Source organism: Leucopleurus acutus (genome assembly GCF_964270905.1).
Source record: "Leucopleurus acutus genome assembly, chromosome: 1".
Taxonomy (NCBI): Eukaryota; Metazoa; Chordata; class Mammalia; order Artiodactyla; family Delphinidae; genus Leucopleurus; species Leucopleurus acutus.
Genome location: NC_139142.1, coordinates 26,912,369 through 26,927,250, shown reverse-complemented (window position 1 = coordinate 26,927,250; position 14,882 = coordinate 26,912,369). Strand labels below are relative to the sequence as shown.

Below are 14,882 nucleotides of genomic sequence, written 5' to 3'. Positions count from 1 at the left end.
CTGTTCCCAACTCAAATTTTCTTCTCAAATACTTCAGTCATGAATATATATACATACATATATATGGGAAATTTTAAAAACTTTAAAACAGACCTCCCCACAAAATTACTACCATGTATCTTCTCCTCCTACCCTAAGGGAGAGAGTGGAAGTCTCATATCTCCTGGTCTCTCCTGGTAGGTATTTGATTGAGTGAGGGAAGAGTAGGAGGAAGAAACAATCATACACAGGTCTCCATAATTTGCAGACTATATAACAGCTAGTCTCAACATCTTGTTTGATTTTGTGGTACCATCCTGCCCTTCACCTAAGAATTCTCTGTGGCATTTTATTTTTTAATTAGCAAATTTTAAAAACCCTGTTTTTGAAAAATTTGTGATAACCCCATGGATCACCAGGGATACCGAAAGACTGATATTGAGATTGGCTTTGTTTATAACAGAAGCTGCAAAATCAAATGCCCCCAGAGGCTAGGCAGGCCATGTAAATGCCCTGGCAGGCTGGGTGGAAACTGTGTCAGACTGGGGTGTTTAAGTCCCATGCAAGGCGGCAGCTTCAAGTGGGCTACGGCCCATTGTTGCCATTAGGGAGTGCATGATGTGGCAAATATTGACTGTTCACTAATATGTAGTTCCCTTCTCCTCCTGGTACATAGGAGGACTGAACGTCCCTGTCTCTTTGAAATTAAGGGAAATGGCCATGTGACTTGTTTTGGCCAATGAGATGTAAGCTAAAGTGTTAAATGTTACTCCAGGAGGAGATGTTTAACTGCTGGTGCCTGGCCCTCTCTACCTCTCTCTCTTTCCATGCCATCCTGACCAGGGATTCACTTGCTGCTATGGAGGCACCATACTGAGCCAACACCTGCAGGACAGCTGCCTTGAACAGTCACCTCAACGCACAGTTGTCTTGTGAGGGTGGGAAATAAACCCTTATCGTGTTAAGCCACTGAGTTTTGGAGGATGTCTGCTACTGCGGCATAACCTGTCCTAAACTGACTTTTTTTTTTCTTCTGGAGGAAGAATCTAGTCCTTTCGATTTTTTTTTTCAGGAAATAACTTTTAATTTTATATTGGAGTATAGTTGATTCACAATGTTGTGTTCATTTCAGGTGTACAGCAAAGTGATTCAGTTATACATATACATGTATCTATTCTTTTTCAAATTCTTTTCCCATTTCAGTTGTTATATAATATTGAGCAGAATTCCCTGTGCTATACAGTAGGCCCTTGTTGGTTATCCATTTTAAATATAGCAGTGTGTGCATGTCAATCCCTAACTCCCTAACTGTCCCTTCCTCCCACACCCATAGCCATAAATTCATTCTGTAAGTCTGTGGGTCTGTTTCTTAAACTGACTATTATATGTTACCTGACTGATTTTTTTCAAGAGAATAGAAATCTAGATTTTTGTGTGTAATCTTCAAGTTAAAAAAAAAAAGAATTTGGCCATCAAATCCAAGTTCAGCCTGGGAGCTGCTAGTTTGCAATTTGGGGTCTACACAGTTTGAGTAGAGAATGGAACAATTAACAAATGATTTTTCTATTGTGCAACAATCCTGTCTGAACTCCTACAGTGCTTATAGTTGGTGTCACTTAGTAGCTTTTAGTTACTCTTGGTCTAGCTGTTTATTAGTGTTCAAGTTATTCTTCCTAACTAGATGGGAAATGGGGACAGGTGAGGAATCATGTCTTAAAGTTTGTGTATCTCACAGGCACAAAATATAGTTTCCATAAATCCTAGCATAAAGACTAGTCAATTGGTTGTTTACTCAGAAATACTACTTCCTCCATTGATACTGGAGAAACAGGTGTGGGGAAATAATTATTTTACCTTGCTGGTTCACTTTTTCCTGTTTGCAAAGAGGTTGGGATTCATCAATGTCCATTGAGCTTTAAAAGGCAATATCTAAATAAGTCAGAGACACAAAACCCAGTGTATTAATCAGGACTTTTCTAGTTGCAAGTAATAGGAAACCTAAATTCAAACTGCCTTAGGTAAGATATAATTTCTGTAATATAGAAATTATATTATATTATATAAATTATAATATAGTTTCCTATAACTAAGAACACCAGAGGTAGGGTTGATGTCAGGCATGTCTGGATTCAGGAACGCAGACAACGACATCTGAACTTGATCTGTCTTCCCCTCTGTTGCTGGGCTATACTCTTCTCTACTCTTCTTTGCATTAGCTTCACTCTCAGTAGACCCTTTCCACGTGGTAGCTTCAGGCATTTTCAGGTCCAGCTTCTGTCCGCTTCTCTTCCTAGCAGATCCACAAAACTCCTGGTGTCATCAGACTCACTTGGACATATGGCAATCTCTGAGGCAGCCCATTGGCCAGGGCTGGATGTATTAATTGTGACTTCTTTAGTTGCAAGCAATAGGAAACCTAAATTTAAACTGCCTTAGGCTGGGTCACTCGTCCATCTCTAAGAGCCAGTGGTAGATCAGCTCCAACCAGCAAGGCAGGGAGAAGCAGACCAATGTCAACATAAATGGGCCAATTTATGGTCTCTCTCTCCAGCCACTTCCAGGGGCAATAACTACGTAGAGGGGCCTAGTAGGGGGCAATGTGGCTGTAGGTCTTGAAGCTGTGTTTACATAGCATTTTATATAAAGTTAAAAAGCATCCATATCAAATAATGGAGGAGACCTAATGGATATTATAGGGAGATTGAAGGGGCTAAAGACCTCCAGGTTACCCCTCGGTGCACCCCCTGTAGTATATTTAATTTGTGAGTGAAGCAAAGGCCCAGTCAGCCTGCCGGTGGCCTAACCACGTCCAAAGGCAGCCCTGGAAAGGATTGCTCTAACCACGCACACTAATTATCCGTCCCTACACAGAGACCAGTGTAGTTTTTCCAAAGTTCCAGACGAAGACGCATAAAGTAACATTGCCCCCATTCAGTGTTTTCTTCCATATAAACGTCCAAACCTCAGGCTAATGGGGGAAACATTGTAAGGCGGTTTCACAGTACCCAGGTTTGATGTTTCTGCTGTAGTAAAGGTGTAGTTGGCCTTTCTGGGGCTGAGAGTCATGTTCTTCCACAAGACTGTCAAATTACTACTCATTTTCTACTGTACCTTCTCTTAGGACCTTACTTTCTTTTTACTTGCTAACTTCAATGCATCACGGGAGAGAGCTGACAGTGAAGGTGAAAATGGTCAGTCGATGTCATTGGGACCTGCTCTGTCTTTCCCTCCATAAGACTAGTCCTCTGATGCAGAAAGATTTCCCTGCACTGGGAATAAGAAAAGGAGCTCACTGTCCTCAAATTGAAGAGACCTGCTCACTGGGCTCTGCTCACTTGCTTCCATCGGTCTCAAGGCTGGTTGTTTCTTTCTCTCTGAGCATCTGCACTCCAAGAAGGCATGAACTTTTTCTTTCACTTCCTTTCTTCAATGGGTGATGATCTGACATCACTCTGAGAAGGAGGCTGAAGGTCACAGAATATAAACACTGTCACTCCTCGCTGGCTGAGGCAGAAAGGCAGGGGGTTGGCTGAGCAACCAGGGGGTCTGGAGGAAGGAGATGCAAACCAGAATGCCAAGGTCTCAGGTGCCACACGTGTGCTTGAGGGCTCGGTGTCTCTGTGCCTTTACATACTGAAGGCACCGTGGAGGACGCATTTCCTCTGGAGTCACCCGTAACCAACTGCCACTCTTAGGAGGATGAAAGGTAGGAGTTCAGTTGGCAATGGAAGTTGTAAAGGGAAAGAAGGCCATTCGGGGTGGGCTGAGGGCGGCGGCTGCTCACACGGGTGTCCGCCCGCGCGTCCGTGAGCGGAAAGGAGAAGCCTGCTGGAGTGTGATAAAAAGCCCAGGGGTCAAACTGTGCAAGCCATGGGGAAAGGGAAAGGGGTGGGGGGCTCAGGCTGCAGTCCAAGGAAGGCAGGTCTCTTGCAGTGAACCACCCCAGGGCTGAAGGGCGGCTGTGGTGGCCAGGTGGGCTAGTAGGCGGGGGTAGAGGCACCCAAACGCCTTGATCCTCTGCCCATCCTTCTGCCCAGAAAAACGAAACAGGCTTGCGAGATCACTTCCTCACTCAGTGCTTAAGTGTCCAAGGATGAAAATGTGTTGAAATCCTCTCTCTCTCTCTCTCTCTCTCTCTCTCTCGGTTTGGGAAAAAAGAGCTAAGGACTGAGGAAGATGGTTCAACACAGGCTACGTCTGCTTCCAGGGCCTTTTGACTTGTCCGGCCGCCACCTTCTCATTGCTTTCGGCCCGAGCTGTGTCTCGGGGTGGAAGCCGGGCGGCTGTGCGCTGGGGATGCTCTTACATAACCGCCCGCTGCGTCCTGCTTCCTCGCGCGCTCCTGCACCGCCGGCTGGGAGAGCCGGGGGCCGCGATGGAGTCAGGGCCGCTGCTGCGGGGCCGGGGCCGTCCCCGCGGGGAGCGGACCGCGAGGAGCCGCGGGAGGAGGGCGCGAAATGCGGCGGGGGAGGTGAAGGTCAGTGGGTGTGAAGCGCCGGATCCACACCCCCCTCCTCCCCTGTCCCCTCCTTCCCTTCCTCTCCGTCCCCCTCTGACGTCTGGAGCTGGCAGCTCGGCCGGTTCCGCATTCCCGACCCCTCCCCGCCGCCCAGGGGCCGCTATATAGCCGGGGCTGATGCAACCCGTCCCGCCGCCCGCCACAGCCTGCGGGAGGGACGCTCGGCGGCCGCGACGGGGGGGCGCTGGCGGCGGCGGACGCTGCAGCGGCGGCGGGGCTGGCGCCGCGGCGGCTCCCGGGCCGGGACGGGCCTGGGCACCGGGCGGAGCTCCGCGGCCGGGCGGCAGCGGCGCTGAGCGGGCACGGCGCCTGCAGCCGGGTCCCGGTCCCGGGGGCGCAGCCTCCGCCCTCGGCTTCTGCTCGGTGGGTGCGAGGGCACGCGCTGGGGGCGCCGGGCCGGGCTGGGTGGGGCGCGCTGGCCGCGGGCACCTGGGACTGCCGCCCCCGCGCGGGCGGAGAGCGCCGGGCCCCGAAACCCGAGCCCCGCGGGGAGGCTCCCGCAGCTCCGGGACTCCGCGCTGCCCCGGAGGGGGACGCTGCAGTCCGGGCCCCTCCCGCCAAGGGTCCGCGAGCCGGTGGCTTCCCTTTGGTTCCCACCCTGGGACGGGAGGCTCCGTCCGCTCCCGGGGCAGCCGAGGCTCTCTCTCCGTCTCCCTCCCGTGCTCTCCTCCCCCGTCCGTTTGCAGGGAGGTGCTCTCCTTGCGCCGCGGGGAAGGCGGGTGAGTGGGGGAGAAAACTGCCCGGGGAGATGAGCCGCGGGGTGGAGATGGAGGGTGAAAGGCCAGGGAAGTGCAGGGTGCTGGTGGTGGAGGGATGACAGGGACCTGCTGGCAAGTCTTGCCCGCCCCAACCCCGTCGCAGGGAGGAAGCACGGCCCCCTGAGGACCTGGAGGAAGGCACTGAGAAGGGCTGGGGCTCTCCATACAATGAAGAGGGCTTCTCTCAGGGCCATTGCTCCGGGATTCCCCTTCTGGGAGGGGGTCTCGGGGTGTCTGGGTCCCCTTTGGTCTCCCCCAGCTCCCAAGCCAGGTTACATAAGGAGGCCAGCCGGCTCCTCTAGGTAGCGAGCCCAGACGGCTGTCTTCTGCCCAACCAAAAGCAGCCTGAGCGGCTGTGGACCCCTGACCCTGCGGTTGCAGACCCGGTTTTGCCTGGGTCAGTGGTGGGGTAGGGGGGACAGGCCTCCCCACCTCTGCAGGGATGGATGGGCCATCCCTGCGGCTGGAGATGGAGAGGCTGGTAAAAGAGGAGCTCAACTGACCCCTCGGGTCAGCTCCCGTAGCAAAATTGCCTGACCCTTGCACTGGGCCTCCCCCGCCCCCGGCCCCCCGCCATCCAGGGTATTGGGCTGTGGCCTGACCACATGTGCTCAGGGCAGCTGGGCTCAGGTCTGCCTCTCTAAAAAGGGCTTGCAGACTGTGTGGGTGTGTGTTCCCAGGTTCAAATCTTCGTGGACTCCTCAGGGTCTTAGTTTGAGGAACTGTGAGAAACTGAAGCTTTGAACCATGCTTGGGTGCCTGCTTGTCCTTTAAGGCCTTGCAGTGAACTGTGTTCACATGTTACCTCCCTTCCCCCCAACCTCCCTTCCCTGAGGGTTTTTTAAAACACCTCCCACTGTTTTCATCTTTCCAGCCAATCTGGCTGCAGTTTGGATGGACGCCTTATCTTCCGTTGCAGGTTTCTAGGGGAGAGTTTAACTAGGTATCAGGTGTGAGCATGGCTCTGATTTTATATAAACCTGACGACCAGGGAAGAGAAGCAAGATCTATTCTCGTGCCTCTGGCTGGTTAAGGTTTTGCCTTGTTTAAAACAGGGAGGACGGATTTCTCAAAGACTCCTCTGTTTCCCTTCTACTTTGGCTTCCGTTCAGAGTTGCAGGCAGCTCCAGAATTTTCCTGAAGAGCTGGGCGCTGTGCGATCTGAAGGGCAGCTGGAAGGCATGGATGTGGAGGCTTCTGACTTTTCTCCTGGGTGGGCTGCAGCCACCTCCAAGGAGATGTGTTGATAACTGGTAACAGTGTCCCCTAAGGAAGAATCTGGACAAGGATCTCTCCGCTCACTCACCACCTGGCTTTTGCAGCTACCACCTGTTTGCAGGATGTGTGGGCATCTTTTCCAACCTGCAGAAAACTCGACAGAAGGCTGAGAAGGGCTAGGCTCTCCAGGCCTTGTTTGTCATGGGGCTGCTGGTGTTGCGACTGTCCCTCGCACAAGTGTCTCTGTTTCCAGCTCTGTTCTGGAAGAAAGGGGCCAGTGCAGACTCTAGGTTGGCCTGCTCTGTATTCATTCAGCCCCAGCTCAACTTGAGCGATCAGAGCCAGGGCTGAGGGCAAACTACATTCTTTTCTGCTTTTCTGCTGCAGGATGCAGTTTGCTTTTTTTCCATGTGAATGAATTATGTTGGAAACCGAAATGGGAGGAAGAGAAAAATAGAGTGAGTGTATATGGGTATGTGTGTGTGCATACCCTATATAGGCAGGGGGAGAGCAGCGGGCACATTATTTTTCCATTTTCCTTTAATTAAGGCTCTGTGGAGGTGTGTTTGAAAACAGAGGGTCTCCTATGCCTTTGAGGAGGGTGAGAACACTGTTTTGGCTGCGTCCTGGGCCATATGCAGTGTATGGTGGCCAATGAAACTGGGCCTGGCTCAATCTGTTGCTTGTCTTGGCAGTCGGTTCTGTGGCTTGTGTTACCAGCTCTGGAACTTACAGGCTGCCAAGCTCCGTGTGCCTGTGTGTGTGCACATACGTGTGTGCGCACGCTTGCTCTTGTGCGTGGGTGTATGGTTTGGCCTCCCAAAGCTCAGCGGAGACAAACACGTTAGTGACCCCCGGTTGGAATTTTCAGCCTGTGTTTCTTCACACTAATCGCTGCGGGGGGCCTGGCCAGAGCCCACCATTCTGGGTTTTTTTCAGTCTGTTTTCTTGCTGCAGCCCTTGGGATTCCATTCGTGGAGCTCCATTTCCAAAGCTTTAACTGGCCAATGGCGTATTTTTTAAAAAGGGCCAAAGGATCGGTCACATTCTGTGTGTGTGTCTGTATTATGTATGAGGCTATGAACTCCTGGCACCAAGGAACAGAGATGGGGTGAGGTGGGAAGAGAGTCTAGAAGTCTGGCCTGCCAGCAGTTCTTTCCCAGCGTATTCTCGCTGCTCAGGATAAGGATCCTGGCAGAAATGATTTACTGTGTTTTTATTGAGCACCTACATTAGGCAGGGGAGAACGCTGTGTTTACAGGCAGGGCTTGTCAAAAGCATTTCCCTGGTCTCCAGGGAAGAACATTTCTTGGGGAGAGGTTCCAGTTTCTTCTATGGCTGGGATGGCTATGCAGGGATCAGGTTGTGTCAGTGGCTTCTCCTGACACCCACCACATCGCATTTTCTTATGAAGATCTGAGGAGTGACTCCTCCTAAGCAGTGCAGGGTTACAGTGGATTGAAGGACACAGGAGATGCTGGCGCTCTGCTTCTGGAGGCGGGCGTGGAAACCCAGCCAGCTGGGAGTGCCCTGTTGCCAGTGATCTGTGCAGTTGTCTTCTGGCCTGTGAGATGGAGGAGGACTTAGGAGAAACTGAGGCAGAGGGCAGGTGCTGGGTCTCATTTCTGCACCTTTGTACCCAGCCCTGATCTGCCACCTGTTGTTTCTCTTCTGCAATAACTGCGTGGATGCAGGATGGTCCTGCCTCCTTGAGATTTAGCGTTGGAAAGTGGGAGAGCAGAGAATTCTCTGGGCTGGATCTCCAGAGAATCCTCCGGGGATCCTCCTCATGGCCATAGGAACGGGAGACCGGTGTTCGATGGGAACTGGGAACTGTGCAGAAGGGACCTTGAGGGGTCACCAAGCACTAGTGTTGCTCCAGGAAGGAAGGCCCTTGAAGCTACGCTGACTTCACACTCACCAAGTGCAGGTGCTGCTCCAGGTGCTTTCCAAGTATTAACGAATTTAATCTTCTTTTTAGCCTACAGGGCAAATAATGTTATTAGTCCCATTTTGCAGCTGAGAAGAGTGAGGCACAGAGAGTCCCGGGAACTTGCCCAAGGTCACACAGCTAGTAGGGGCAGAGCTAGGATTCACACCCAGATGATCTGGCTCTGGCGTTTCCACTTTAACCTGCCTCACGCTCCTGGCTGCAGAGCTGAGCCAGCCATCGGAGATGGTCTTCTGCTGCTTGCCCTTTTCTCCATCTCGGAGCTTTCACCATCCTTTTGCTCCCTGCCTCCTGGATCTCCTTGTCTTTTGGAAGCTGGGTGACCTGCATCATTTCAGATTCCAGGAGAGAGGTCATCCCAGGTGATTCCTTAGCTCCAAGAACAGATTTGGTGTTTAATTCTCCAAGATTCATGATAGTTAGTACTATGCTCTGTGATGACTGGTCTGGCACCTTTCTGCCCTCTCCGCCCCCCGGCCCCTGCCATGGACTGCTGCCCTTCCCATCTTTCTCCTGGGAATCTTCCCAGGTTCCAGCTCCCAAGACCTCCCACCCGTTGATTTCAGTTGCCAGTTACTTGCTCTTGACTTCCAACCCCACCAGTGCTCCTGGGGCCTGACCCTATGAACTCCCTTGCTCCTTGACCTGCCCTCACTCACCTCCACTTTCTTTTAGCACCAAGCCTTGCAGCCTTAGGCTATCTGCACTCATTTGCACACCCATTCCTGCCTCCTGATGCCAGCCCAGGCCAGCTGTTTGCCTGGAGGGGAGCAAACCTTCTCAAAGAGACCCAGGGATTTTAGAGCCTTCCTTAAACTTTTTTTCCTATGGACGGACAGAAAGTTCATGATGCAGATCCTAACTTTCTCTTGATCTGTCTTTAAAAAAGAAAACCTATCTTTGCCATTCTAGATGAAGATGCCAATTACTGGGCACTTTCTAATATAAGTAGCCTTTTACGATTTTGACACGTCAAAGCAAGACTATTGTTTATTTATAGATACTCCCATTAAAGAATATGATAATATCTTAGATTTACATACAGTAAACCAGAGAAGGAAATAAGATGGAAAAACTTAAGTTTTTAAGTTATCTCTTCATTCTTTTGGCTGAAATGACTTCATCTCAATATCTCCCAACAGGGCCCATTTTCTGGACTTGAAGTGTTTTGTGACTTTTTTTTCTACTTGTACAAGGCAGCATCCCAAATCGTGTGCCTACAAGTCCCTGAGGAAGTCAGGCTAGAGAGATACAATATATCAGATATTTTCTTTAGGTTCTTTTCCCTCGGATCCACCTGGTCCCTGTTTCTTTCAAGCTGCCTCTCAGGAAGCTGCATCAAACACCCCGAATCTTAGTCTCAGCAGCAGCTTAGGGTCCACTTGTGACCTCCAGAATGCTTTCTGTCTTATTCATGCCTTGCTTGTCAGTCTCATCTTTGATCTGTGCATTACCCAGTTTTTCTTCATCGGCTGTTTTCCAAGTTGTTCCTGGTCAGTGTCCTGAATTGCCAGTCTCTTTTTGAATTTATTATTTATATTTATTTTATTTAAAAAAAATTTTTTTTGAGGTACGTGGGCCTCTCACTGTCGTGACCTCTCCCGTTTCGGAGCACAGGCTCCGGACGTGCAGGCTCAGCGGCCATGGCTCACGGGCCTAGCCGCTCCACAGCATATGGGATCTTCCTGGACCGGGACACGAACCTGCGTCCCCTGCATCGGCAGGTGGACTCTCAACCACTGCGCCACCAGGGAAGCCCTAAATTAATTTTTATACGGGAGGTTCTTATTAGTTACCTATTTTATACATATTAGTGTATATATGTCAATCCCAATCTCCCAAATCATCCCACCACCACCCCCCTCCCCGCTTTCCCCCCTTGGTGTCCATTCGTTTGTTCTCTACATCTGTGTCTCTATTTCTGCCTTGCAAACCGGTTCACCTGTACCATTTTTCTAGATTCCACATATATGCATTAATATACGAAATTTTTCTCTTTCTTTCTTCACTCTGTGTGACAGTCTCTAGGTCCATCCACGTCTCTACAAATGATCCAGTTTCATTCCTTTTTATGGCTGAGTAATATTCCATTGTATATATGTACCACATCTTCTTTATCCATTCGTCTGTTGTGGGCATTTAGGTTGCTTGCATGACCTGGCTATGGTAATAGTGTTGCAGTGAACATTGGGGTGCCAAAGTCTTTTTGGATTCTAGGCCTGTCTTTTGAAGCACAGGCACTATTTGCCGATATGGGTCTTCTGCCAGTGTATAGTGTTTGCTCTTTATTTGTGCATCCCAGTTACTAATGGAGACATGGAGGGTGTTTATCTTCCTTATGTTGTGTGTACTTCTCTTTCTCCCACTAAATTGCTTCTGTATGGAACAACCAGTGTGGGAGATGATTTCACATCTTGTCATCTTTCCTCTGTCTTCCTTGAAGTGGGTAAATTCCTCCTGGCTGTTATTGGTTCCCTGCCACCCGCCCCGCCGCCTTTTATAGATTCCTAAATCACATCAAATTGTTTTATTTTTCGAAGCACCCAAGTTGCCTTTCAGCCTTGGCTCATCAGTCAGCTCCTTCCAGTTAATGGGGATCCAGTTATGAAAGGCAGCTGCTTTAGCTCCTCCATCTTCGGCCCCCCACCCCCGGAGCCCTTTAGGATGACTTCTCGCTGGTGAATGTCAGCTGTTGTGGTTGTCTCCTAGGAATGGCATGTGTTAAGGACTTTGTGGTTTGTATCTGAGCAGTTAGGGGCACCCTTGAGAGGAAAGGCAGGAGAGGGGGATTTTTTGCCTCTGCAGAGGAAAACCTGGTGCCTAATTCCCTGGGTGAGGCTCGTCAGGGGGACAGGTTCACAGGGGAGCAGGAATGGTAAGAATTCATGGGGCTGCAGCTCCCAGTGGGTTCTCGCTCTGGCAGGGGGGTTCTCACAGTAGGAGAGAATTCATTATATTTTGGGATCATTTGTTAGTGTCTCATTTATACCTTCTGTTTGAAAATAAACAGAAGCTGCAAGCCGAGCCTATCATTCCCGGAACAGAGTGGGGTCTGGCTTCCATCTCCTGAGATGGCTCTGGCGGGGAAACATACAGAAGCCTCTGGAGGATTTTTCTTGGGGTCTACCGTGGGAACGAATAATCTGGAGGTGGATAACAAGCATATAAACTTCCAGAGACACATCCTTACCCTACTCGCTGAATTTTGCTCCGCCATGAATTTATCATTCGTTTCTTCGTTCATTCATTCATTTGTCAAGTGTTTGTTGATTATCCTTTCTGCGCCGGAAATGTGCATGACTCATCCCTTGAAATCACCCCTCCACTCGCCAAGTGGCCACATGGCACATTTTGCCACACCTGAATGGGTCCTTACAGTATCGGGAGGTTCTGGGGCTTCTGACCAAGGAGGGGATTTTGCACTATATTTTTGCTTTGCTCCATACCTGAGGCGTGATGCCTCTCTCCCCGGTAGGGCTTTGTGTCCAGATGAAACACCAGGCATAGGACATTTTCAAGCTTCCCATCTCCTGTCCATGTTGACTAGCTCAGTTAAACATCCTTCCTGGGGTTGCTGACTCCTTGTAGCATCAGTTCAGGTCTAGAAGGGGGAGTTTTGTAGGTTTTTTTCCCCTCTTCTGAGGAAAAGGTATGAGTTTTCTTTGTCAGTTTGGCTCAGGTAGCCTGAAATCACCCCCCTCCGCTCCCCACCCCCACCCCCCACCGCCTGCCAAACATCCACATGGCTGGGTCCAGGCATCATTTCGCCGCAGAGGAGTGAGTCCTTACACTGGCCCCTTTCTTATTCTCCCTGGAGGAGTTCCGGGGAGACAAGTAGCTCATCCACCATGCCCCAGAGCAGCCTCCTGGCGTGGCAGCCTGCAGCCCTCTCTGCATTGCAGGCCTGGCTCCAGAGGGTGGAGGGAGTGACTTTCTCACTGAAAGTGGTCTGACAGACATCACATCTTCTCTGTCTTGCCAGATGCACCTCTTTCTATGGGAAGAGAGAGTGAAGATAGAAAGATAGGTCAAAGCTTCTTCCCCAGGATTTCCAAGACAGATGAAGTTTTAATTTTATAGCCCTGTGCAGTGAGGCGGGAAGGGGGAGAAATGATTTTTTTTTGTTTTTAATTTTTGACTGCGTTGGTCTTCGTTGCCGCACGCGGGCTTTCTCTAGTTGCGGCGAGCGGGGGCTACTCTTCATTGCGGTGCGTGTGCTTCTCACTGTGGTGGCTTCTCTTGTTGTGGACACGGGCTCTAGGCTCACGGGCTTCAGTAGTTGCAGCACGTGAACTCAATAGTTGTGGCACACGGGCTCAGTAGTTGTGGGTCACGGGCTCTAGAGCACAGGCTCAGTAGCTGTGGCGCACGGGCTTAGCTGCTCTGCGGCATGTGGGATCTTCCCGGACCAGGGCTCGAACTCGTGTCTCCTGCATTGGCAGGCGGATTCTTAACCACTGCGCCACCAGGGAAGCCCAAGAAATGATTTTTTTTTCCCTTAGGGTTAGAATCCAGAGGCAGTTTTGTACTGAAATGCTACTTACAAGGCTGTTTAGAAGCCAGCACTGTGCACAACTGACCTCTAGTGTTCTCAGTGCCGCTTGGCTCCTAGTAGGTGGTTGACAATTGGATGGACGGATGGATGGATGGATAGGTAGGAGCCCTATAAGTGGCCAGAAAGTCTGGCTTTATTAGCAGACAAGCTTTCTTCCCTGCCATCTGTGCCTTGAAGGGATAGTTTCTTACCCATGAGCTTCCCCCAGTGAAAAGAAGGAAAAAGAATTCCCTTAGTGTTGACCTGTCTACTTTATGTCTTTCTTTCATGCCTGAATCTGCCTTCCTTTGCAAACCTTCTGGGTCTGGTGGAGCTGGAATATGTGTTTGCTTTGAAAGTGAAGAGCCCGTGGAGGACTTTTCTCATACTGGGCTCCACTGGGGAAGCACATGCTAATTAATTCCATCTCCCGTGCCGCAGTCTCTTCCTCATAGATGCCAGATGCACACACTCACACACACATTCACTGTTAACTGAGATCTGCTTCATCTCGTATTCAGGGTGTCTTAACAAGTATGCGGAATGGGATGTGTGATTTGAGGGGAAGCACCATGACAGCCCCAAAATAGCTCCCTCTCAAACAGGTGCAAAGGTGCTCGAGATGCCTCCATTCTGATCCATTCTCTCCGGAGGCAGCGTGTTGCAGTCTAAATCCAGCTCCTCCAGTTTTAACTGGGTACAGTCTGGAGCGAGTTCTTTTTTCTAAGCCTTGGCTTCTTCCTCCGTGTCATGGTCTCTGACCCAGTCTTATGGGACTGATGGAAGGATTACCGCAGTGCCCAGCCCATAGCAAATGCTGAATCAGTGTGGCCTGTGATTGGGTTAAGCATTGCCTAAGTGCCAACAATAACCTTGGTGTGAATTAACTGATCAAGTTTCCCTCAATAACAGAATGGACTTAAGGGCAGGAAGAGCACCTTAAGGTGGAGAAGGGGTTTAGGGGGACATTGGTGAAAGAAAGGGTGGGGTCCTGGTGAGACACAGGGACTTAAACCCCTCATGGAACCTCTCACCCGGCTGACAGTGCCTGTCCTGCTCTTCTCCTGTCCACTCCAGGCTGGACTGCCACTCCTCCTGCTATGATGCCTGGGCAGATCCCAGACCCTTCCATGACTGCGGGCTCTCTGCCAGGGCTCGGCCCCCTAACCGGACTCCCCAGCTCGGCTCTGACTGCAGAGGAGCTGAAATACGCCGACATCCGCAACATTGGGGCCATGATTGCCCCTTTGCACTTCCTGGAGGTGAAACTGGGCAAGAGGCCCCAACCCGTGAAGAGTGAGGTGAGCGAGCCCTGTTCCCCCAGGGCAGGATCCTGGGGGGAGGGTAGGACGCCTGGATTAGTGTCCTAGGTCTAGCCCTAAACTCACCGTGTGACCTAAGCCTTGCCGTTTAACATGGGGTCTGAGGACCAGTAGCATCCATGTCAGTAACATCTTGAGGTTGTTAGACGTGCAGGATCTCAGGCCCCACCCCAGACTGTCGGAATCCGAATCTGTGGTTTAACAAGCTCCCCTGGGGTACTCAGGGCCATGTTAGCGTTTGAGAGGCACTGGGCTAGGGCAGGATGCCCAACCTGTCTCTGGTTCTTTGAGGGGCAAGGGAAGAGTGATTAATAATAAAAGTATTGAGTAATAACATTTGGCCATCTCTCTGGGGTGCTGGGGGTGGGGTCAGGGGAGATAATGGGAATGTGCACATGCTTTGAAAAGTATATAAGGCAACGCCAATATTGGGTTAGCTTTAACAATTATTATCATTAGTCACATCATTGTCTCTATTGCTCTTGGCCCCAGGCTGGAGCTGAAAGCAGGAACTTGGAGGAGGGGTGGTGTGGGCTCCCTTCCCAAGCGGCTGCCAGAGCTGGACTTGGCCTCAGTTGCCCGGCATCATCTGCCTTAGCTG

At 50.7% G+C, this 14,882-nt stretch overlaps 1 protein-coding gene across 1 annotated transcript in view; it reads left to right on the top strand.

Annotated features, from left to right (window-relative positions):
- Positions 1–4,648: 4,648 nt before the first annotated feature.
- The window catches only part of JDP2 (Jun dimerization protein 2), a 40,058-nt gene continuing 29,824 nt past the window's right edge, over positions 4,649–14,882 (top strand). Inside the window, exons 1-2 of the mRNA XM_082833694.1 lie at positions 4,649–4,861; positions 14,037–14,260. Of these exons, the coding sequence (XP_082689820.1) occupies positions 14,060–14,260 (201 nt within the window). The 5' untranslated portion in view covers positions 4,649–4,861; positions 14,037–14,059. The remainder of the gene's footprint in view (positions 4,862–14,036; positions 14,261–14,882) is intronic.